The sequence below is a fragment of the Excalfactoria chinensis genome, chromosome Z, assembly GCF_039878825.1.
Source record: "Excalfactoria chinensis isolate bCotChi1 chromosome Z, bCotChi1.hap2, whole genome shotgun sequence".
NCBI classification, from domain to species: Eukaryota; Metazoa; Chordata; class Aves; order Galliformes; family Phasianidae; genus Excalfactoria; species Excalfactoria chinensis.
The window spans coordinates 35,466,632-35,493,126 of NC_092857.1; the positions used below are offsets into that span (position 1 = coordinate 35,466,632).

At 36.8% G+C, this 26,495-nt stretch overlaps 1 protein-coding gene across 1 annotated transcript in view; it reads right to left on the bottom strand.

Annotated features, from left to right (window-relative positions):
• PRUNE2 (prune homolog 2 with BCH domain) overlaps positions 1-26,495 on the bottom strand; it is a 129,794-nt gene that overhangs the window by 79,958 nt on the left and 23,341 nt on the right. The window contains exons 2-6 of the mRNA XM_072359109.1: positions 18,802-18,906; positions 17,722-17,924; positions 15,959-16,122; positions 9,557-9,709; positions 4,982-5,076 (exon numbers count right to left, since the gene is read on the bottom strand). Coding sequence (XP_072215210.1) covers positions 4,982-5,076; positions 9,557-9,709; positions 15,959-16,122; positions 17,722-17,924; positions 18,802-18,906 — 720 coding nt within the window. The remainder of the gene's footprint in view (positions 1-4,981; positions 5,077-9,556; positions 9,710-15,958; positions 16,123-17,721; positions 17,925-18,801; positions 18,907-26,495) is intronic.

The window sequence follows — 26,495 nt, forward strand, 5'->3', positions numbered from 1 at the left end:
TTATTTATTTGCTAAACGAGAACCCTATGTTTAATGTTCCTTAGACATAAGGTAGTCTGCAAAAGTCGCATTCCTACAGCTCCATACATCATTTATTTTACATACCCTAACTTCTCACAACAGGCATCAGAAAAATATCTCTACACAGCATTGCTATTGTAAGTTACTGAGAATTTTGTTTCCAATTCCATTACTGGAAGATTAAATGTTAACATGTTTACTTGGGGCTTTCTTCTTGTTTTGTTTTTAGCATTAAAAACAAATTCATGTGCCAATTTGATGTCATTTAAAATATGTTTATATTTATACCACAAGAAAAAAAGTTCCCAAATGCGTAACTATGGTCCAGTTGCTACAGACAGACAAAAAAGGGTTCAAACCTTCAAACAAGCATGTTGGAGATTCACATAACAACACATCGTAGCCTACCTATCACTTGTTTTACATGCACCAGCTGAGACAGAGATCCTTACCTTGTGCATCTTACGTGTACTCCCACATTTTTTTGCTATATACATATGAACTAGAACAAATGAGCAGTGTAGTTGCACATCAAACCACTATTAAAAAGTAGAGTAAAAATAAAATTGCATCTCTGAGATCAGACTACTTATCTGCTGGGAAGCAGATTCACTGTGCTTCCAAACATCTAAATTTCCTATGTTCTGGTTGCTGAAACAGTTGCTTTGATTTTTGCTAAGACATAAAATCACAAGGAGGAAACTTGTTGCATGAGCCAGAGCTTTTTCTTTGTACTATTCCCAATTTGTCTGGACTAGTAGGTGGTGTCAAATAGACTATTTGACCAACTATCAATGGACTGCCTTAATAATGACAGGAAGAATTTGATTTTTCTATTGTCCAAACCTATTTCAAATTCTGCAAAGAGACAGAACAATTTTTCATGAAACAGAAGATTAAGGACTCAATCCAACACATTGTATTATTTAGCTTGAACTTCAGGAGCCATTTCAACAAAAGTGGTCATGCATGACACCTGAACTTTAATCCACTGTAGTAGACTTAGAAAAGCAGAAAATAGAGTTCAGTTTAAAAGTAAGTGTTCATTCCATGGGAAAAGAATGACTTTCACATAAAGTCACATTGAGAAGATATTTCTCATTTCCAAGAGAATTCCAGCAGAGAACAAGAAAAACATACTCTCAGGGTATAACATAATGTAACAGAAATTAACTACAATGCATGCATTGAATTTTGCTACAATATCCTATGAGTAATCATTAGTTGGACTTGGGGAAACTTTGTGGTAAAGGGCAACAAAAATAATTGTAAAATGGGCTTTGACGCTGTTTTCCCCTCTACATTAAAAATACAAATAAATAAATAAATAAAGATTAAAAAGCTACTACTCTGCATATGAAATCCAGGCAGCATGTACTCTGGCAGGCAGTCACTAGAGACACAAGTCTGACTTCAACTTACAGACTATAAAGTCACGCAAATCTAAGAAGCACAGATCCAAAAGTAGTTATCTCAAAAAAATGCAGAGCTTCACACAAATTCTCAGTGAAATCTAAACAATCCCCTGCCTTCATGATCCACTTCCTACTCCAGCAACCTCTGAAAACCTTAAGGACACTTAAAACATCATCCAGCCAACAACTAGCAAGCCAACAGAGAATGGATCTAAATCACACACAGTTCAATAACATCAGCACTGACATACAAATAAAGCATTGAGAGCAATGCACTATTAGTTTCTGCATTCACATCTTTCTTCAAAAGAAACTGTTGAGAATAGGAGTCTGCCTTTGTGTGTTGGCTGACCAGAGAGGTTGTGGGTGCCCCTACCCTGAAGGTATTCAAGGCCTAGTGCTAAATGGGGCTTTGAGCAACCTGCCTGAATGGGAGGTACCTCTTGCCTATAGCAGGCAGGTTAGATCTAGATGATCTTAAAGGTTACCTCCAGCCCAAACAATTCTATGATTCTAGAACTGTATGAAAGAAACTTTCCTCCAGGCCAAGATTTGTCTAAAAAGAACTTCTACGCTCCCATTAATTTAGTATTTTTTTCAGAATTTACTCTCAACAAAAATCTGTAAACTTATGAGAAATGTTGCTAAGAAGACCACAAAATTATCTGACAAAGTGCTACTGAGCACATGAGTTAGAATATTAGATTTACTGATTTCTGACTGTCTTCACTATACCAAAAAGTTGGCTGAAATCAGAGTTTGGGTGTCAAGCTACAGCACTTTCATTCTTCACATACCCATATATCACAGCAGGAGGTGCATGCTTCTGAGCAGTTTACAATACAATCACAGAACCACTGTCTTTCGTTTTATCAGCTATATGATAAAACACTGAATCAAAGCAAATAGAACTGAGCCTATCAAAAGCACTTTAATGAAAAATGCTTTTACTTATCAGTTGATTTAGGAAACAATTCCAACTTGTGTAATTTCTGAAGAAACAATCACATACACATATTCAACACCTGCAGCAAGTCTGCATTTCACATTCCCTTAATCATGTCTGCAGAGCACATTCAGGATAAGTGTAAGATCAGCATCATAATTGCTGAGAAAATCCAAAAGCCATTAAAATTTGTGAACTCTTCAGATCACAACCAAAATCTAAATGGAACACTGATCTGGACTTTGTAATTCCATTATGGATACCATGTTTCCAATACTGTGTGAAGTAATTAGCACAGAATATTTTTGCAAGCCACCTAGTTTATCACAGTAAAGACCACATCATCCTCAACAGCTAAATATATATATATATATATATAAATGTCTCATACTAGTGAAGCACTGTAAATAAGAGAGTTCAGAAAACATTGTAGCAAACTGCATTAAAGTAGGGAAAGCAAAACTGCACTCTAGACCAACTCTGAAATTAACAATCCTTGTCAGAAAAAAGTATGAGTTTCTAAATGTCACAACTGGAAAAAAAACAAAACCAAAACAGTTACTCCTATAAAAACAAACAAAAAAACAAAAAAAAACAAAAAAAAAAAAAAAAAAAACCAAACAACTCTCTTTAATATAAAATATTTACAGCAAAAGGTGAAAAGAAATGCCAAAAAATGCTAAGTAATGTTAATCATTACTAAAGTTATGATTAGAAATTATCTGTCTTCTGTAAATTTCTGATCACTTGTTCTTTTTACATACAATGGAATCTACTTTTCTTCCCCAACAGCCACTAGATGCATCCACAGAAAGAAAATTGCGAAACTTATACTGTTTGATCACCTGATATTGCCAGTCTTTGAATAGAATCATAGAATCATAGAATCATAGAATTACCCAGGTTGGAAAAGACCTTGAAGATCATCAAGTCCAACCGCAGCCTAACCAGTACCCCATCTCTAAAAAAAACCACTGCTAAATCATATCTCTGAGCACCACATCCAAACGGCTCTTAAAAACATCCAGGGATGGCGATTCAACCACCTCCCTGGGGAGCCCATTCCAGTACCTAACCACCCTTTCTGTAAAGAAGTTCTTCCTAATATCCAACCTGAACTTGCCCTGGCGCAACTTAAGGCCATTTCCCCTCGTCCTGTCACTTGTCACTAGTGAGAAGAGACCTGCCCCACTCTCGCTGTAAGAATAAACTGTGCTAGCATCAAATCTTACACAGTTGCTGAGATGGTTTTGAAGACCAGCTTGCTTTTAGGACAGTGAAAAAGTATTGTTGCCAAATTCAATTTGCCACAAGGAATAGTTTCATGTCATAATGACTCTGAGCATAAAGATAAGTTCAAGCACATTTAGCTGGAGCTTGGATGTGTGGAGCACAAGACCTATATTCTACATAGTCTTCAAAATAATTTAGATAAAAATAAACTATAATGCTAAATCTAGTTCCTCATTACTAGCCCAGTCTACGTGACATTCAATGAAACTGACAAAATAAAAAAGGAAGATTTAAAAATAAGAGGAAGAGTTCGTTAAAGAACTTTCAAATGCTTGTCTCCTCTTTTAGGGATTTATCCTACAATACCTTTCCCCCCTCTTTACTCCCAACTTAAGCATAATTTCCATAAGCAAAATTACAGTTAATAAAGCAGTGAAGGTTTTGACCATGCTAAAGCCTGCTTGATGTGAAGAAATTAACAGATTCTGATTTATTTCTTCATGATTTGATACAAAGATTGCTTTGAATACCTTACTATAAAAGCTGAAGAAAAAAGCAGAAATGTGTGGATTATTAATAGTCAGGTTGTACCAGAAACTTTCTCATCCACAGAAGCACCTTTTCTTTGCATGCCAAATACAGTAATATTTGCATTTACTTCAGGTCCAGATAACCTGACATCCATAATACCAGTTATCTTGACATAGTTACACAAAACAGAACACAGAAGTTTTCTCTAAGAAACTGAGAAATGTTTGGGACAGGTTGAGAAAGAAGAGTCAAGCAGCCTCTTTCAGGCTATCTGAGGGACACTCGTTAAGAAAAATGTATAGTTTTGCTCCAAAAGACCAAAATTCTATGGACTTCTTTCCTATCATGGTTCTTTTTTCTCAGTTAACTTTTGTACAGATATGGTCAGTCCATATGTATAGCAATGGACACATTTCATCACACAGTTTCAGGGTGTGAGGAACAAAAGGATACTCTCTGCTTTCAAAGAGCTGAGGAAATGCTAGACCAGATACATAAATTGTACAGCACAGCATAAGTGAAAAGTAGGACAAAGCCCTACTGAAGAGTGACTTGAAACTTAGACCTTCAGAATGCCCAAAGGCTGCAGTTCGCTGGTGCCAACTTTCTTACCATGAAATTAACTAATAGTAATAATAGTAATACTAGTAACAATAGTAATAATCAGAAGCAAAACACTGACAGTCAGATCACAAACAGCTACTCTTCCAAAGTTAGCAAAAATTCTGCTCATATACAACCTTAAGAAAATACAAGGTTCAAAATCTTTCCTAAAAAGCTCCTTCCTTATGCATTAGAGCTATTTACCAACTAAGTTATTTAGGCTTTCTCTTACCTCTAGTGTCATGTGCACAGTGCTAATTGCTATCTTGATTTCTCCATCTGTAATCTCCTTGAGACCCTTCAGCATAACTTCCTCAATGCTTACACCTGTGTCAGAAAAAAAAGAATTTCAACACACCCAGACACTCATAGCTGAACAGATACAGCAAAATTAACTGAAAACACAGTTTGAACCTTAATTCTGTGCCTTCTGTACTTTAGGACACTCTACAAGAATAGTAATATTAAATGAATGCTAATAATTAAATGCTTAACATTTCCAGGTAAGTTCTTTAAGAAAGGAACAAAGTAAAAAACAAACAAACAAACAAAAAAACCCCACACCAATAGAAATTCAGCAACAACAAAGGATGAAGAGTTAGGTCTCCTGCAATAAAATTAAATTATTTGCATATTCACACTTGTTAGGTCAACTGAATTCCAGTTACTGATAAAGGAATACAGAGACCATCCTTATGTCACTGGTATTAAATACTTCTGGAGAATACTTGGAAAGCATATGTGGAATATTATGGTATTTGTAAAATACATTCAATCCTTTTGGTTTCCTTTACAAATAGATATCACCATTGGGTTTATGTAAATCAGGCAAGCAAATCTGTAAGTGTTCCATATTTTTTCAGGGAGGAAGTTAGGAAGGCAAAAGCCTAACTTGAATTCAGATTGGCCACTGCAGTAAAAGAGAATAAGAAATCCTTTTAGAAATACATCAATGGTAAGAGAGGAACCAAGGAAGATTTCCGTCCTTTACTTGATGCAGCGGGGAATGTGACCACTGAGAATAAGGAGGAGGCTGAGGTTCTCGACACCTTCATTACATCTGCCTTTAATAGGCAGATCAGTTATCCTCAGTACTGCATTCAGTTTTGGGCCTCTGGGCAACGAACCCGGTGAGTGGTCTGGAGCACACAACTTAGGAGGAGCAGCTCAGGGAGCTGGGATTGTTTAGACCGGAGAAGAGGAGGCTCAGGGGAGACTTCACTGCACTCTAGAGCTTCCTAAAGGGAGGTTGTGATGAGGAGGGACTTGGCCTCACCTCCCAGGCAACAAACAGGACCCAAGTAAATGGCCACAAGCTGTACCAGAGGAGGTCTAGATTAGACATCAGGAAAAACTTTCTCTCAGAGAGTGGTCAGGTGCTGTAATGTCTGCCCAGGGAGGTGGTGGAGTTGCCATCCCTGGCAGTGTGCAAGAGGCATCTGGATGAGGAGCTACAAGATATGGTTTAGTGACTCATAGTAGCAATGGTGATGGGAGGATGGTTGGAGTAGATGATCTTGCATGTCCTTTCCAACCTTATGATTCTATGACTCTATGAAACAGTAAATGTACTTCCTGGATATATGTGCATAATAACAGAAGTTCAAATTATCAGCAGAAACTAGAGAGTAAAACTACAGAGGAAAAACTGGAATTGCTTCGGAGTATAAAGAGACACATAAATACAGTTAAGTACAATGTATTTAAAATCCACATGACTGTGTTTCTTCAGCGATATATAAGTTCAACTAAAAAAAAGCTGTATAATAAATATATCATATCCAGAAACACAGTTGTAATAAACCATCCAAAATACAATGTAGCCACATATTTATACAAACAAAGCCAAGAACCACTTACTTAAGTATCAAGTGGCAAACAAAACGTCCACAGACTTTAAAAGCTTAGCTAGTTAACATCCAAAATGAGTTTGCACGAGTGATTTTTCAGAAGAAACTGAATACCTACTTACAGCCAAGAAATGTATCCTCTTGGTACTGTTTCCACATAAAGTCCAGGTACTGCATTACTATACTACCATATAGAGTTCAAGTACAGTATACATTCTACTTACAATCTGATGGCCATATATTATGCGTTTGTCCTTTCAAAAATATTTATATGTACCCTATTGACTTTCTGGTGGGCCACAGACCTGTGTGCCTCAAATAAGTGAATTGATAACTGAATTCATGAATTCAAGCCAACTTAAAATATATGCATGAAATCAGGATTTTTTAATTTATTTTTTTTTTATTTATTTTGTCATTTTTTTCTAAAACAATCTAAAGTAGTAGGTATATAAGGGAGAATGTTCAGCAGAAATCAGTGTCTTCAAAGGACTTCAGAAACTCAATGGCACTTAATAAATATACATGCTATGTAAAGCTATGCATATGCATGTCTGTACTTCATAATACCTAGCAAACAGTAGCTGTTAAACTAAACAAGAAAAGTAACACGCTATCTTGCTCACATAGCATATAAAACCTATTGGCAACAGATGTCATGCAAACTGTATCTGTTACACCCACTATTCCAAGTTCTGTATTGAATACTAGGGTAACAAACATTATTTATAAAACACAGTTTGTGATGTACAAACAAGTACTTGATGCTACTAAACCACCTTCTACAGCAACTGGCAGAATTAAGAACCAAGCCAAATAAAAGCTACATTCACTGAGTATTTCCAATCCAGGCCATTTTCAGTTCATTTCTGAATTCTCATTTCTTAACTAATGTCAGTATAAACATCAGGTAACTATCCAAAAACTTATAGCCCTGCACTAATTTGGTCTATGACCTCACTGAAAGGAAGAAGAAAAGGAAAAGCGTCTCAAATTATGCCCTTTACTACCATTTCAGTCTGAACGTCTGAAATCAGGCAAGAGTATTCAGTGAATGGGCTGGCAGATAACAGTGAAAAACAATGCGAGTCTGCATGGGTGCTGTGGGTACCTGATATATCAAACAGAAAAGTAATTCAGTAGTTCAGTACTCACTCTTAGCTAACAACTTAGTAACAGATGGCATTTAATGAAGATAGTAAAAAATGTGGGAGTTATTATACAAATTTTCCTCAGGCTCTCAGAGAATAATTTCACAATCTTGATATCAAATATTGTGTTGAAATATTTCCAGTATTGATCACTGAAAATATGTCAAAATATCTTCAGTTATTTCTAGTACAGACAAATGAAAGAATTACAGCTTTCCCACCTCTTTATTCTCAAAGTCACTCCGCTTGTACAGGGCCCTAGCAGTTGACATCTTGATGCATTTGTGAAGGTTCATAAGACAAAATCCACTCTTATTACAGGTAGGTAACTGCAACATGGTTCCTGGACTTGGCCTAAACTATTCATTATACCTTGAATCTGAGTCTCAATTAATAGCAGAATGGCTTGGGTTGAAAGGGATGTTAAAGGCTCTACAGAGGCATCTGGACAGGCTGGATCTATCAGTGGTGAAGCCAATCATGTGAGATTCAACAAGACCAAGTGCCATGTCCAGCACTCCAGTCACAACTGCCCCATGCAATGCTACAGAGGGCAGGGCTGTGGAAAGATACAGTGAGGAAAAGGATCTGAACATGAGCCAGCTGTGCAACCAGGTTGGCCAAGAAGCCAAATGTTATCTGGCATATATCAGAAATACTGAATCCAGCATGACTAGTAAGGTTACTGTCCCTCTTTATTTAGCACTGATGAGGCAGTACCTTGAATACTGTGTTTGTCTGGGGCCCCTCACTACAAGAAAGACACAGAGGTGAAGGAGAGTTTCCACAGAAGGGCAAAAAAGTTTGTGAAGGGTCTGGAGTGGCTGAGGGGACAGAAATTACTTAAATCTGGAGGAGGCCCAGGTGGCACTGGAGGTGCTCGAGAAATGTGTAGATGTGGCATTTAGGGATATGTTTTAGTGGGAATGGTGGTGATACGTTGACAGTTGGACTAGATGATCTTAGTGCTTTTTTCCAGCTTCGTGATTCTGTGATTCTACAACAATCAGACTACGTAAAAATCCAGTCTCCCTCCTGTTTATAAGCTCGCTTTAAGTTCTGGAAGGCTGCAATTACGTCTCCCCAAAGCCTTCTCCAGACTGAACATCCCATCTCCCTCAGCATTTCTTCATGGTAGTGTTGCTCCAGCCCTCTGATCATCTTCATGGCCTCCTCTGGACAACTCTACATTTTCCTTGTGTTGGGGGCCCCACTGCTGGATCTAGTACTCCAGATGGAGCCTCTGCCTCTTTTAATGCAGACCAGGATATAGTTGGCCTTCATGACATCTTGTTAAACCTTTTATCCACCAGAAACCCCAAGTCCTTGTATCACATATGTGATACTACAAAAATATTTGTCTAGCTTATACTCGTAAAGCAAGTATGTGAAATAATACAGTATTTACTTTATCTGTAAATCACAGAACAGTTGAGTTTGGAGGGGATCTCTGAAGGTCAACTGGTTCAAACCCTACAGGAAAACCCGGGACAGGCTGCCCATGGATTCCAGGCAGCTTTTGAAAATCTCCAAGGAGGAAATACTACAGCCTCTCCAGGCAACTTGCGCCAGTGCTTGTTCATCCATAATAGCCAAATAAAATTATTTAGAAGTTCTCTAGTTTCTCAGATCTCAGAAATGACAATTCTGTGATTAAAAATTCTAGCCATTTAACTTAAAATTAAATGTAACTACATGTAAATGTCATCAAAAAGCATGCTGCTGCTACTCTCACCACACAATCAGCCAAGCTACTTAGTTTTGCTTAGGTCACAAAAATTGTGAAATATCTAAAAAATTGATTACCTTGAGGGTTAAGCTGAGTCTCCTGGAGAACAGAGATAATTTCCTCTCGTGGGGGAAGGTCTGGAAACTTTTCCTCTAGAACTGACAGCACTTTCTCCTGCTGCTCTGTAATTGTGTCAGCCTCTGAAGACATGCACTTGAAGAGAATGCTTCCTGAAATTTTGAAAGGCAAAAATCAATACCTCCTGTAAACACTGAAGAGATACCACAGAAACAAAAATGTTTACATTATCCTTTATTTCCTACTTGGAGCTTGCTTTCATAAGTGAGTTCACTGAATTGGATATCAAATACTTTCCAAACAGAATAATCTTCCTGACATGAAGAGAGTTTCTAAGATCTGAATTGGGCAGCTTGTTAGGATCTATGCTACAGTGGCATGGCTACTTCCAGTACTGTCAAGGTTGAGCAGCATGTTTGTGTGTGTCCAACAGTTCTGCAGCATGGCCACCATCCAGCATTATGTTGTAAGAACTAATTCATCTAAGCACAAGACCAAGTGCTGGGATGCCTGGAAACAGTAAAACCACATTGCCAGCCTTACTTCTGCAGACAATACCAATGAAGTGATCAGAAACAGGCAAATAAGCCAAAATAAGGAGATATACCATCATCTGAACACACATAAATAAAATTGCTCATACTTTAAAAATTATTGATTCTGCTGCATCACTTGCACCAAATAAGGACTTCCAGAGGGAAATATTTCCAGAATTTTTTTAAATATTCCTGAGGATAGCAAATAAAGCTTACAAAAGGCATTAGGGATATGCTAAGAAATATGATGTGACAGAAGATGATGGTCATTTCACCATAACTGACTCTTGCTGAATCCTTGTCAATGAATGTATGAAAAAAAAAAGCACATCACAAAACGATACACAGAATTTTAAAAGGTAGAAGAAACACAGTTCAATGAATAACTTCATCATAATTTGTATGCTCTTACAATAGAGAGGTGAGTTTGATTTCTTTTCAGACTACTATTGCTACATGAAACATTCCTGACATCACTGTAGGTCTAAAGCCACTCTTTCATTCCTTGGAGACTAAGATCCCACTTATTAATATATCCAAGGACAGCCTTCACTCCCAATTACTCACATTAAATTAAGGATAACAAAATCTTACAAGTCAGCATTGAAATTATTTATTACTGTGCTGTGCATAGGGATTTCAAACAAGACTATGAACACATTGCATCGTGACAGGTCAATGAGAAAATCATTGCAATGATATAAGTTAGCTCTCACAATCCAAAATGTTTAGTCTGTGGCAAACAGTTAAGAGACGGAGGTAACCATCCCCAGACTGACCAGGCTGACCAGGAAACACTGTTATAGAGATAGGTTATAAAGATAGGTGTGTATGCCATAAAGCACCAGCAGCCAGGGTTCTTGAATAGATGACAGATACTGTTCCCTTCCTAAGCATCTATGCTTCCATTTTTCCTCCTGCATCATCACCACAGCAAATAACAAAAAGCACTTCTTCAAAAATTTTAACAGTACAAATCTTATGTGGATTACATATCTCACCTAAATATATATATATAATTCAATTGTGCTACATTTATTTGGTGTATTAATCCAAGGAATAAATTTCATATCACATGTTAAAGGACACGTGGCAGTAAAACTTGCACATCACAGATAACATCACACATTACTGAAATCAATTTTCCTAGTAAACAAGTAAGAACTAAAATATATTAATATAGATAGGTAGATAGATCGATAGATTTGCACTTATCAAATTAAAAAAAAAAAAAAAAATAAGTCTGCTATTCTACTTCTCTTTTCTAGGAATCCAGGATACACAACAGCAGCCTATCATGCTTTCCTGTAGGTAACAGTGTGCATTTGTTGTGTGAAAATTCTACATTTCTTTAACAATCAGGTAAAGTCTTGGACTTGATTTTACTTTTGTTAAGACATAAACATTACTGTACAAATACAAAAATACAAATTATTTAGAAATGCACTGTACTGCAGCATCTATCTGGAAGCCCTGACCTTTCCCTGTTGACCACTGCATATCTTGATTGGGAACAATATCTTCAAATAGCAAAGCAAACTTAGAAATTTTGGGCTTTATCATTTAATACAAGAAGAAAATGCAGTCACCCTGAAATAAGACCTCAAGATACCTTAGAAAGCTTTTTAAAAGGCTTTTTCCCTCTCTCCTCCCTTTTTTCCTCCCTTGTCACAGCAGTGCTGTACTGCTAGCAATTGTTAGCTTTTTAAAAGGGTGAAAGGAAGAAAAAGAGACTTTTAGAATTAATAGGAGGTCAGCATTCTTCCAATCTTTAGCAGTATGCTCATCAACAGGAAAGAAAGAAAGGCACACACTTCTAGATAACCTACACATCCCTGGGAAGCTTGAGATGCCAGCTAGTAGGAAAAAAAAAACAGTTAACATGAGGTATGTTTGCATGGTCAAAGGTCAGTAGTCCACTTAGTCATGTGCTCCCTCATAACCACTTGCTGTAAAAGAGATACATGGGCTCAGAAATCTCCTGTAGACTTCATTGAGTGCTGGTGCAACTCCCCAAGGGTTTCTGAAAGCATGATGGAGGTTGCTTTGTCTGCTGACAAGCAAAGAGAAAATAAATGTATAATAGGTAATACAAGATTAAATATTATTTTTGTGTATATCATACTATATTACAGATTCTTATTTTTTTCCTAGGGAAAGGTCACTAGAAAACAGGCTAGACCTCTTAAAAACAATATGCATTTTATTCTTTTTGCAAAGCAGTGTGGAAGTGAAGCACTAGTTTTGCCAAAAGCAATTGCTGCGCATTAATATTAAACATGATCTAATGAAGGCAGAAGTCGTTTTGGGAAAACATTAAGAACAGCACAGCCATCTCCTGAATTATAAGTTTATGGCTGAGAGAAACAGTACAATGAAAATATAGGCATTTCTCCTGTTGAGATTTTGCTCCGCAACCTGTAAAAACAAAGGGCAGGGAAAAGGGGAAATGCAACTCTTCCTCATGGAAAATATGCTTCGACATTCCCTGCCCCCCTTCCTATTTTCTCTCCTTCCCTCCTCCCTCCCAAAAAAAAACAGTACAAATCAAACCAGAACAACTAACAGACACAAGCAAACAGTCTTCCCTGTAACTAACAGTAATGCCACAAAGCTGGAATACAGTGTAATTTGGGTGGAGCACTGACTCCAAGAAAACTGATTCCATGCATAATAAAAATACCTATTTAAACAACTGCAGTCTTTGCTGCAGTTTAAAATGTCCCTTTCTTTCTAACACGTATCCTAGAGATGAGCCAACTAAGGAACATGTGAGTCATTTGACCAAAGTACAAGACAGAACAGAAAAAAAACCTGGCATCATCCCTGACAAGCCCTGGAAGGGCATTTCTCAACATTAGTCTGGGTGGTCAGGATAACAAACTAGTCTTCTCTACCGAAAGTCAGACTGCCCCAACAGGGCACAAATTGACCCAATTGCAGCTAGTAAGCAGCAAAAGCCAGTTCAGGTTTAAAAAACTCCTGACACTCTTTCTGTAAATCTGTCTCTGTTTGCATGTTGCAGTCTGTACCTTGTGGCACCCTCCAAAGTTTTATACAAATAAACATAAGGGAGGTATTTTTGAGAGTGCACTGATCCGGGGTATCTGACAATGAGTACTTGGAAACACATCCTTGCCAGCTGGCTGCCATATAAAATGTAATGATTCAGCAGTATGACAGATCTGGAGTTCAGCAACAGCCCCCTTATAAACATCTCCAGGGAAATAAAATAATACAGGCCCAAGACTCTGGCAGGTTCCATAATTCTTTGTTTCTGGCACAAATCCAGGGACTGAGCAAGCTGTAACTCAAGGCAAATATAGCTATACAATGTTATGACTCTCAAAGCAGGTTCTGTTCAAAGCCCAATGGTAGAATTAACTTATAGCATGTTTGATGAGCAGACAAAGATATCAGGAAACCACCCATCTCCAAAATAAATAAATGTAAATTAAGACCTTAAATATTATATCATCTAAAGCAATAACTTTCAGTTTCACATCATACATCTTCCCTCATTTATTTTTTTTTTTCTTTTTTCAAGAAGCAGAAAGTAGGAAAAGTTTGTTCAAAGTTAAAATACACAAGTTACAAATATCGGCTCTTGTTATTCAAATAAACAAATTGCTAACAGACTGTGACAATGAAACTGGAAAAAGAGGCAAAGAATGAAACTGTCACAGCCACCACACAGTAATTACTAAAACATGAGGTATTCGTATTATCTTATAAGTCTTCTACCGAAGTACTCACTGGAAAACCAGAAAATGAAAGATGAATCCCAATTCAGACACTCAGATGCAGGGGCCGGGATCTATCAGCTGTTCACTGAAAACAAAGTCCTAATTCTTATTGCTTTGATTTCCACTTTTTTCCTGTTTCTGAAATTCCCTCAAAACTGATACATTAATAAAATACAGAGAGTTACATTGAAATTAATGAAACCACATGGGAAAAAACAGAGAAGCATTCTTTACATTGTTCATATACCTGTGGAGTATCACCAGAGATTGGGGTTATCCTGCTAAACTGAAAGGCATCCTACACATGCATTGTCTAAAAGCAAGAATGAAGCTGTCACTCCCACTTCCTGTGCTCACAGGTAAGATGAATTTCAAAATCTCTGTGAAGGTCAAGGACTTTAACAAAAGGCCATCACATAAACAGAGAAACATAAAAACTAGATAGGGTGGGTTATATTTGATCTTTTATTTTTAGGGTGTTTGTAGCTTGATCTGATATACATTTACATCACTAATTATTTTTCTGCTATCAAAACCAGTAATGAGATTCACTGACTTTTCTGAATTTGTAAGGAAAGATTCTCACGTACCAAAAATCCATTCTATTTTAGGAGAAAAACAAGAAGACTTGTGATATTGTTTAACATTACTTGCACTCAAATTGCAATGCTGGTGCAAGTAGCAAGACATCAAGTCAGAAGTACAGCTCTAGTTATTTACACTCGGTCAATCCCTTCTCATACCATGCAAATGAAGGTATCCAGTGCTCCACATACCCACTGAGATCTGCAAACACTCACTACTGAACACTACTGAACACAATAATTAAAAATTACTTACTAATTTTGAAATATCTATACATACTAGCTACTACATCCCTTAAAAGTGAAAACAAACACTTTCAGTACTTCTTTATTTTACTTCTGACCCAAACTATAGAGCCAAAACATGTGGACATTTATTACCGACTACAGTACTTACATATGCTCTTGTTGATTATTCAGAGCACTACTTCCTGACCTTCTACCACCAAACAGGTAGCTTGGGAGATTCCCAAAAGCCTTTTATGTTTTCTGCCTCCAGAATCAATTATTATGTTTTGCCTGGATTTCCTGGACAGCTACTCAGTTGAAATTTGGAGCTTATAAAAAAAATTTCAAGCAAGGGTTACAAGAGCTTGTTAGCATGGAAAGGCTTTAGCAGTGCAGGTTAAATTCTGTTAGTTAGAAATTTCTCCATAGAAACATGAAAAAAAAAAATCTTTTTGTCATTTTTCAGAACATATTTGCTATTGTAGCAATCAATATAATAGCAAGTCAAGACTCCATTAGTTTATGAAAGGTGTACGCTAGATTTTGTAATCCAAATGAAATTTCTTAAAAGGGTATTTAACAGCTGAATGACAATTGCATCCCAAAATCTTTAAAATTCATTAAGGAATATTAAAATTCAGTACTTAGCTTAAAGGCAGCACTCCTTTCTAGCTCCAGCTGCATTTTCCAAGAAAGCACTCTGCTGCAGCAAATAAACTGAATAAACTAATGTAAATGATAACTACGAAGACAAAAAATGAAAATACTTCTGAGTATTGAATTCCCATCCTTTGTACTCTACTGGGCAAATGATACCAAAGAAGATGTAATGAAGATTTGGTTATGGCATCTTTAAACAGCAGAAGTTATGAATTGTGCCATTAAAACAACGTTGTACAAAAAAGGTACCACCATCAGAAGAAACTTTAATATGTAAATATTAGATTCCAACCCATATTGCTGTCCACAGGCAGACAGTGCCGAGCTGCCAGCACTGCACAGCCCCTGGAATTGAAGAACTGCACAACTCTTCTAGCTATCCAGCTGGTGTGTCGACAGCTCCATTTAATATTCTTGTCTAGTGATACAGCAAAGACCTCTCATGCCTATTTTTAAATGCACATTTTTAATATTCAATATAATGTTACTCTTTAACAAACTCTTTACTCCCTGCTTCTTTTATGAAGCTTCCCGTGGTCTTTAAAGGGATTGTTAACCAAAGAATGGATCACACTCTTTCTGCATGAGCAGATTCAGAAACACTCCATTAAACCTTTCAGTATTTAATATAAAGAGTAATCTCTCACCTCTGAGGAGATAAGCCAGTTGCTGAGTGATTAACTCTGGTGCTTCTTGAAGAATCTCTTTTACTACTAAAGAGGAAGAAGATGCTTGTAACTCCAGGCTGCCATCACACTGCTCATCTGGATTGATGACTTTGACAACAGCCGATTCCAAACTTTTATCCTCACTACCAAGTAAATTTAAAAAACACATTTATTTTTCTTTTTCTGTCTAGAAGCTGAGACAACCAAATAAAGCACTGCAAAAACTTTAAAAATAATTCCAGGCTGTAACATCACTATTATTCAGAAAAAATGTGTTACAATCAAGTTCTAAAACAGTAATTTCAGAATGAAGATCTGCGCTAATTTTATCAGCAAGTATTAAGGACTTAATCATTTCTGTTACCAAAATCTTCAAATTTAGTAATTTGAAAAATAATAATTCTACACATACTGAAAATTTCATCCTTTATAAAAGGGAGACTTGGAATTTTCCCATTGAATGTACTTAATAATATCAAATACTAGTCATAATTCCTTAGAAGGAAGAAAAAGGAGTGGACAGTAACAACCAAAAAGCAAATCTTATGAATACATTTTCTTTGAGAAAATGTACTGAGTTGTCAGCAGTTGTAAGAGAATGAACAGCTATGAGATTTACATATTTCTTATTTTAGATTTTCTCTACTTTTATTTTAATCTATAAACACCTCAAAATAGGAGGAAGCTGTTTTGTTTTTTATTCCCAAGGCTGCATAGTTAAGCTATAGCACAGGTAGGATGTTATTTATCTCAGATGAGGTTCTGAAGAGAGCTGTAAGCAAACAGTGCTCTTCACCGTGGGCAAGACAGGCAGTCCGCTATAAAGAAGCTCCCTATGTTCACCGCTGGATTATAAAGTTTCCTGCTTGAGGAGTATGGGCTCCCACAGAGCAACTCAGCCTCTGGCACAGAGGACATTTTGAGAAAAATGCTGAGGTTTGTAAAGACTTTGGTATTCTAGCAGCCATATAGAAATCATAGATGAGATAAAAGCAGAACATGAGCTGTTGCTAGCTACATCTACAACAATTTCTATTCAACATTACTTTTATTTAAAGCCAGTGTTACCTCTGATGTAAACACCTCAAATTTCTGTTTATCTTTTGGAGAATCTTAACAGCACTAACACTTGCAATTGTTGTGGACACCTCAAAACACTGTGAGGGATTTCATTCCTTTACTGAAAGCTAACTAAGAAGCAGGAAAAAAGAAAAAGAAAAAGAAAAAGAAAAAGAAAAAGAAAAAGAAAAAGAAAAAGAAAAAGAAAAAGAAAAAGAAAAAGAAAAAGAAAAAGAAAAAGAAAAAGAAAAAGAAAAGGAAAAAGAAAAAGAAAAAGAAAAAGAAAAAGAAAAAGAAAAAGAAAAAGAAAAAGAAAAAGAAAAAGAAAAAGAAAAAGAAAAAGAAAAAAAAAAGATATTGTATTTACTGGCCACAAGAGAAAGCACATTTAAAATATCTACTCTAAGCTATGTGAAAATACAAGTTGTCTTTAAAAGGGTGAATCAAAAGTGACAGAACAATTATTACTTTGGTGTATGTACTAAGCATAATCACAGAACCACAATGAGAGAAAAAGTCTTTTGTTGGTTTTTTTTTTGTTGTTGTTGTTGTTTGTTTTTTGGTTTTGTTTTTTTGCTGTGTTAACATAGCAATATTGATCTGAATTCAGAAAAAAATATAAAATACGATTTTTAAGATAGGTCAAACCTGTAAGCCATTTTCTGGTATATAAGATTCAATACCTTGTCAGCATGTTGCTGTTTGTAAGTGTTAAAGACAACTTCCCTTCAGCATTCAGCTGATGTAAATTGATCTCATCTCGGAAGATATGGAATGACTCCGGGATATTCAGCTCCTCCAATATAAACCTTGTCTCCGTGAAGAAGCTGAAGTCTCTTCTTGGTAAATTTAGAACCGGTAAGCAAAGAACATCAGGAGGACTGACCTGTAACGTAGATGTGTATTTGTGAGAGTTGCAAGAAATAACTCTTGATTCATATTAATGTCATATTTTACCAGACTGAGCAATTAGAAAGTTTGCATTTTCTGTTAAATTTTTGTCCTCTTACTTCATTCTTTATGAATGCTCTTTTTATTTGTTTCTGTCTGTGTGCTCCTCATGCTGAATTGCTGCAAAATGAGGAATGAGAAAAAGTTTTGTATTAATTTCTGAAAATCTCAATTAAGTTTTACAGGAAAAGATTATGCTTTCTTCCAAGATTTTGTAAATTTTGATTCATGGAAGCCCTCCTTAAAAAACCTTAGTAGTTTTAGTCAAACTCTGCCTCTCAAACTAGACTAATTTTGCATTCATGACACTGGATGGGGATGAAGAGCCAGAAACATCTACATTTAGACAAATTACTTTACTTTCCAAATAAACTCCTGACTGTATGGAAGTTAGCAAAATCACATCCACTTCTGTAGGGCACAGAAGTCATGCCCTTCATCTGAAGATCTTAAACATAATATTCTTTGACTATGATTGTTAATGCATCAAATTCTTTAGGCCATGGTATTTCTTTTACAATATGCATACACAATGCACAACAGGATCACAAACAGTATGGACTTACAATTGCAACCTCTGAAATAAAAAACTAAAAGAGACATATGATCCATCCAGGCTCCTATGAATCAACAACTTAAAAAAAACAGTCACTTAAAGATCTGTAATATACACTGCAGATTTGTTTATGTAATCATTTCAAGAACATAGGTTTCTATGGGATGTTTTAACTGACTTAACAGCAAGATCTCAGTAATAACCTGTAACAAATAAGATCCCTCCGTTGTTGGTTTGTTGTTTTTTTTTTCATTACCTTATCTAGAAAGTAGGCATAGGCCACAGCAGAAATAAGAGAGTCCAAATCACAGGATTTACTTCCAAGAACAACATGTACTTTTTCCAGGTGTTTGTTCCGGTTCTGAAACATATTAGAAGATAACCATCATGAGTGACAATGCGAAAAAAAACAAAACAAAACAAAACAAATCCCAGTCACCCAGAATCTTCAAAAGACACAATAAATGTCCAGAAGGAACAGATAAGCACTATCATGTATGTGTGGGAAAAGACCTTAAAAACTGATCTCATAAGAAAAGCAATCACAAAGAGTGTAGAAATACACACATTGTTTTACTTTTCCTATTTTCTTCCTTTAGCTGAAATCAGTAAATAGTTAAAGTAAAAACCCTTCATCTTGGCTCTTCAGAAGCTGAAAACACCGAGTGAAGCACTGACAATTTTATGCTTTCCCCACTGTCAACAGGGAGTCTGTTCTGCATTTAATCAAATTATACCTTCCAAACCCCAGGAGAACAGACCAACTGCATGAAAGGAAAATATTACAGTGAGGTGACTTCTTTGTAACCACACACACACAGAACATAAAATGATGCTGTTTCCTTTATTATTCTGTTATTTCAAATGTTAGGCTGGCTCCATGGAAACATTCCACCTTTTTTTTTTTTTCTTAATGAGTTACGCTTCATAATTTGAGAAACTCATCCGACTGACACAAAGGTAAATACCTCAGACACAAATATGTGAAATCAAACATTGTTTTCTTGCTGTATAAAAGTGGATGCATTTTTTGTTATTTTGAATTGGAATTTTTCACTTTATCAAGTTAAACTTTCAATAGAAAGATGTAATTAGTGTGCTATTCTCAATAATTATAGCTGTGCTGTTTGTTAAAACTTTAATTTTTTTCTCAGTGTTTAATCTTCCCTTTGTATAAATGTAAGGAAGAAAAAGTTCTTTTCATATTATATGGAACACAGCCATGAAGATACCTCTGGGTAATTAAACCAGGGCAACTATTCTCTATTTCCTAAGCACTGGGAAAATTTTAACTACTAAAGACAGACAGATTTCTTAAGCATACAGAAAATGGAACAGATATGCTAATTTAAACTGTACATCCCCAGCAGCAGTGAACCCTCTTTACATCCACTTTTCCCTTTCCTTCTTTTAATACGGCCTGTTTGCAATACAATTCTTGTCAGCATATGTTTCTGACTAATTTGCCACACTAAAGAATGAAAATAAAGTTCATGAGTTCATGCTTTGCTTTTTTTCAAGTATTGTTCATGGTCTACAAATCTTTTTTCTCCAGGCTTTTCAAAACTGCATAGCAAACAACATTACATAGACAAGTAGGAAACTGAGTGTACTGACAAATTGATTATTAAATCCACAGAGTCACTCATCTCTAAGTGCAAACAGTATAAAAAAAATAAAAAAATAAAAAAATCAACCTATCTAATGCCATTCTGTATGTACATATTCTCTACCTACAAATTACTTGCTTCTTGTTTCTCATATTCCATGAAACACAATCTCATATAGAACTAGCAGGAATATTCAACAGAAATCTCAGTTTCAGTGATGATTGTCAGATCTATTCATCAGGCATATTACCATTTTCTTTGGTAAAAAATAAGAAATCATTGGTCTCATCTTACAAATTTTCTTTGTAGCACATGCAATCTACACACTTGTTTGTACAACTCACACATTCACAATGACTTTTTACAAAGGTACATTGCAGTCTTCAAACCAGTAGAAATTGTGAGGAGAACTACCAAAGGTAGAAGAATCACTTTGTCTTCACAACTGCACAAAGAAGCTTTCACATTAATATATAGACATGAATATTTAAGAAAGCATATTTCACTCACTTGTGTGAGCTATCACATCCTAACTCTCTCCAAACTCCTGGAGTTAAGAATGAGGACAAAATAATTAGAAGAAAATTAAGGATTTCCAAGACTGAAAGTTTATGAACCCTACATTTTTTGAAGAAATAAGAAAAGCACGGCTCTAAAGAGTGAATTACAAAGCAAATACAGTAGAGCAAGAAAAATCAGGAGACCATCGCTTCTTCATTATCCAAAGAGGTCAACAAGCTACCTACTGATATTTCACCAACACAAATGAACCAGAAAAGACTGTGGAAGGACAGCCATTTCCTCAATCTGTCCTCAAGAGCTTAACAACAAATCTGAGACAGAGCTTAATAGCTCTTCTTTTGTTACAGCAGCACGAGCATACACAGCAAGAGGGTGTATTTTCCTGTTCAGGCTGTTAACATACTCCATTTCTAAATGACTGTTGGCTTCTGCCAGAGAATTTCTACCTAAAGAACTCAGATATGCGGTAGAAGCAACCGGGAGGCTACTGTCAACTCTTTCTCAAAGGAAAGGGAACAGAAAACAACTTTCTGAAGATGTTCTGCTTTTCTCAGGCCACTCCAGGGATTGTATGTTTTTAGTTCATGAATGACAGTCAGTTCTTTTAGTGACAGTATATCTCTCTGAGTAATCTGTTCATTTGCACAAGGCTACCACACTTCACACTCTAATCTCTCATTTGTGGCATTTAGCAAAGTTGGTGGTGGTGGCAGTGATGGAATGAGATTTTTCTAATAGAATAAAACAGTTCTGTTAACAGTAAAATACAAATTAAGTTTCTAAATTAGAATTAATTAATGTTTAGATTCTAAATAAAGAATCACAGAATCACAGAATCGTAAGGGTTGGAAGGGATCTCCAGAGATCATCGAGTCCAACCCCCCTGCTAAAGCAGGTTCCCTACACCAGGTCATACAGGTAGGTGTCCAGGCAGGTTTTGAATATCTCCAGAGAAGGAGACTCCACAACCCCCTGGGCAGCCTGTTCCAGTGCTCTGTCACCCTCACTGTAAAGAAGTTCTTGCGCACATTCATGTGTAACTTCCTATGCTCCAGTTTCTGTCCGTTTCCCCTTGTCCTGTCTCCACACACTGCTGAAAACAGTCTGGCCTCAGTACTTTGCCCCCTACACCTCAGATATTTATAGACCTGGATCAGGTCCCCTCTCAGTCTTCTTTTTTCAAGGCTAAACAGACTCAGTTCACTTAGCATTTCTTCATAGGGGAGATGATCCAGGCCCTTCACCATCTTTGTGGCCCTCCGCAGGACTCTTTCCAAGAGATCCCTGTCTTTTTTGTACCAGGGAGCCCAGATACTCCAGAAGAGAGAAAAGAGAGCTCCATAGAAAAGAAAAATCCTTTATTTCTTAAACTATCCCACATTACTGAATATTTTTACATACATTTAGATATCTATATTGTTAACGGTCCATCAGTTCTGCACATGGGACCATGAAAACCTTAACCTGATTTCAGTGTCTTAGAAGTTGTAAGTCAGTATACACAGCAAGACCACTTCCTCAGCTTGTCTTTACTGGCAAAAAGATACCATCAACCAAAAGTGAAACAAATCAGGAGGTGATCTTTCAGGAACAACCAGGTCTTGCCATAATACCACTTCCTACAACTTCTAAAGACATTAAAATCTACCATAGAGAAGGGTATTTCAGAACTCAGGCTGCTGTTCCTCTCAACTTTCACAACAAATGACAGTTTTCAAAGAGCTTATAAAAGAAATGGAATTCTGCAGTTCAGGTAACATCTTCAACTCGGATGGACATATGTGGAAAGCTTCCTTTCTTAAGTTGTTGGCAGCTATTCTGAGGCTGGATGAACTGTATCCTCAGCTTTGATGGCTGCTCCTGGTTCAGAAACCAACACAAAACTAGCTGTTGTTAGTGTCTATTGTGATTTGATTTACTGGCTTTTTCATTTCCTAGGAGATCAAGATCTCTCCTGACAACTCTCACATGCTCTTCTAAAAAACAGAAATATCTTTTTTTTTTTTCACCTTTCCAGATCTCTGCTCTTCTTTTCCCTGAGCATAATTTTATTCTTCTCCTCCTCTCACAAGTCCAAGATATTTAACTTCAGCAGCATTTCCTCTCTCCACATGCAAATCCCTGAATCACTTTTTAATATCCTAGTACTATGAATTATTAATAACCTTCCAGAACCTATATTCTCCATAAAAGTAACGGTAAAGCACACTATCCAAGCTTCAAAGACTGCTTTCTTTTTTGTTGGACAAAACTAGTTTGCACATACTATTACTCATCAAGTAACTAGGAGAAACACGGGCACGTGGATGTGAGGCTTCCTCTTCCATAACAGCAAAACTTCTGACAGGATCTATCCTGCCAAGCAAAAGTCTCAGCAGAGAAGCCCAGAGCCAGATGTCTAAGATAAAATCAATTAAAGGAAACAATGTGCCATTCTCAGAGGGCATCAGTCAGGATAACTCAGTTCTGATCACACCTGTACAGATAAATACTCAAACATGCTCACAAAATCTGATTTATAAGCATTTAGATACTTCTGTAATTCAGTTAAAGATCTCTTGTAATACTTTGCTATGGTGAAGCAAGTCTGGTATTTAGCCAGTTTTTCTTATCTTTAATCCCAAAAATCTCCAGTATGGCAATTGTATCTTTATGAATCTGTGGTGAAAATTATATTTTATTGGTTCTTAGCTGCATCAAACAGCTGATTCATTCATAAGATACTGCATATACTAGTAACCATGTTTGCAAAAACTTTGGCTAGGATATATTGCTACAGTGATTCATCAAATTATACAACCTCAGTCAAAGAAAACATTCATTTCCCTTTTCCTTCTGTCAAAATAGAAAGCAAAATGATCTTGAATGATAAGAAATCCTGAACACTTATTCTGGCATAAAGCAGGTACCTTTGCTGGGACAAGTGATCACAAAAAAACCAACACTGTTTCTTTTCCCTCCCCTTCCTACACACACATGCACCCAGCCACACAGAGTCTTGCTTTCTGACAACTATTTTCTTTTCTGCTTTAAATCTCACTGGATCTTCTATCCTTCACCCACAATGAGATCAGTAGATTTTGGTGCACAGGTTGATGGTGCAGTACCTGACAAGGATAGTATTTCTTTGAAGAAAGAAGCTCTATGGATCAACAGAAGCATATTAATAAAAAAGAAGCTGCACAGTCATATGCTAATACAATGCCAGACACAACCCTGAAAGCCGCTCCAAGATTGCTGCTGAAGCACTACCATTGCTGCTGGGCAAATGCACTCAGTTTTCATGCAAATGCATGAGAAAAAGCCTGGTTATCTGTAGAAATATTCAACTGAGATTCGGAGACTTCTACTAACACAAGAGGATTTTTGCACTACTACTCTGTAACTTCGGGATTGTACCTCCAATCCAGAGCTACAATTTTTCTAGTCTTTTCAGAGAATAAACTACATTTGCCTCATAACATTAGCCAGTGTTATACCTCCATCAATCTGAAGGTTTTTAAGTTGATTATCCTTCTCTGTTGTCAAACAAATGGTTTGTAGACAAGGCAAAGTTAGTTTAATATTTTATGCCAAGTTCAAGTTACTTTAATATTTCATAAGTCTTTTCTCTAGAAAGCTTTATACTGACCTGAAAAAAAAAAAAAAAAAAAAAAAAAAAAAAAAAAAAAAAAGCCATCCCACTAAGTATTTTGTTTTCTCTTATTTTTGAGGACAGAACATTACATTTATCATGTACAGTATATAGTATATATCGTACTTTACTGAAATAGTTACAAAAATGCAGTTATATGACAGATTCTTCCCAAGAGAATATAATTTAAAAGAGAAAGTTTCAAGCGTGCCATATTTTAATCTTTACTTGCTTGATCTTTATTGAAAAAAATAGTTCTTACTAGAAACATCAATGCCAATGGCAGAATATAATATAATAATAGGGCAGTTGACTAAATCCAGACCTGCTTTTGTGGGGCAGATACTGACTATCAAAAGTACGATGAGGGAAAGGGTCATAAAAATTCAAAGTAACTCTCAGGAAAGAACAAACAGACATAAAATATTGCTGTTTCTTCTGAATACTGTATTAAATATTCATATGGAATAAGATCTGTAAACGATGATAAAGAACAATTATTAATCTCTAACAGAGCTCAGCAAAAGGTCTTTATACCTTAGCTGTTGTGCATGTACAGCTTTCTGGGAGCCTAGCTGACATACATGCTTCACCAGGTTTTACCTGCGTTGGTTTCTCTTATGGTGACTACACATAGCCAAGCATTACTGGACTTCTGAAGTTAATACTTTAAAAGCTGTATTTAATAGTTGAGAGCTTTCTACAAATACTTTTCTTTAAAAATAAAGAATAATAAATGCTGTTTTCCTAGAATTAAACTGCTCCACAGCAGCGTGCTAATCCTTGAAATTTATAATGGACATGAGGGCAGGCTAACTACTCAGCATGCTTACTGAGAAAGGAAATCCTCACCCTATATCATTCCAGGAACTTTCTTTTCCAGTCTTTTCGAATCAAGAATTGGAACAGACACATTGCTGCTGAAAATTCAGTTCAGTACTGCTGTGTTACCAACAAGCTCCAATTTGGCATTCTGCAAACAGACAAACTTCAGATTGTAAAAGAAATAATTCCCACCAATGAAAAATATCTACTGTCTTCTCATTTTGAATTGATTTTATGTCTGCATGCAAGTCTACTCTGATTGTTCTTGAAATATCTACTAACTTATTTACCACATACATTCATTCACATCACAGAATCGCACAATATCCCAAGGTAGAAGGGACCCCCAAGCATCCCTGAGTCCAACTCCTGGCTCCACACAGGAGCAATGAAAAACCAAACTCCATGTTTGACAGCACTGTCCAAATGCTTCATAAACTGGTTAGGAGCACTGTCCTGGGCAGCCTGTTACACACCCATAGCCTTGAAGCAAAGAATCTTTCCCTCACCCCCAGCTGCCCCTCCCCTGGCACAGCTCCAAGCCGTTCCCTTGAACCCTGTCGCTGCCACACAGAGCAGAGCTCAGCGCTGCCCCTCTGTTCCTTATGAGGAGCTGCGGCAGCCAGGAGGCCACCCTCAGCCTGCCCTGCTCTGGGCTGAACAGACCCAGGGATCTCAGCTGCTTCTCTTATACTGCCCACTAGACGCTTTGCTATTTTCGTAGGTCTCCTGTGGGTGCTTTCTAATGGTTACATGGCCTTCTGTTGTGGCACCCACTGCCACACGCAGTGCGGAGATGAGGCCACGCAGCACAGAGCAGAGCAGACAGCCCCTCCACTCGCCCGCTGGCAGTGCTGGGCCTGGTGCACAACAGCTACAGTTGGCCCTTTGGGCTGCCGGGGCACACTGCTGGCTCATGTTCCACTTGCTGCCAGCCAGAGCCCCCAAAACCCTCTCCACAGGGCTGCAATCCAGACTCTCATCCCCCACTCTGCACATACTACCCAAAGTTGCACCATCCCAGATGCAGAACTCAGCATTTGCTGTTGTTAAATTTCATACGGTAGGTGATTACACAGCCCTCTAAATTTGTCATAATACAGCTTCTCTTAATTCTCTGAAAATTTACTATCACTGTGAATATAAATATGAATAATGATGCCCAGTGCCATTCTGGAAAAAAAGAAGAAGGGTTGGAAAAAACATGCAATGCACAGATGCTATTAAAATATCAAAAGAAGCACTATGTAATTAAAAACATCAAAATTGTTGTCTCCTTCAGAGGTTACATTTGTCCCATCAGTTGTTTTGAAACTGATTTTGCATCATACAAAAGTTTTATATGTCCGCATCCTCTTG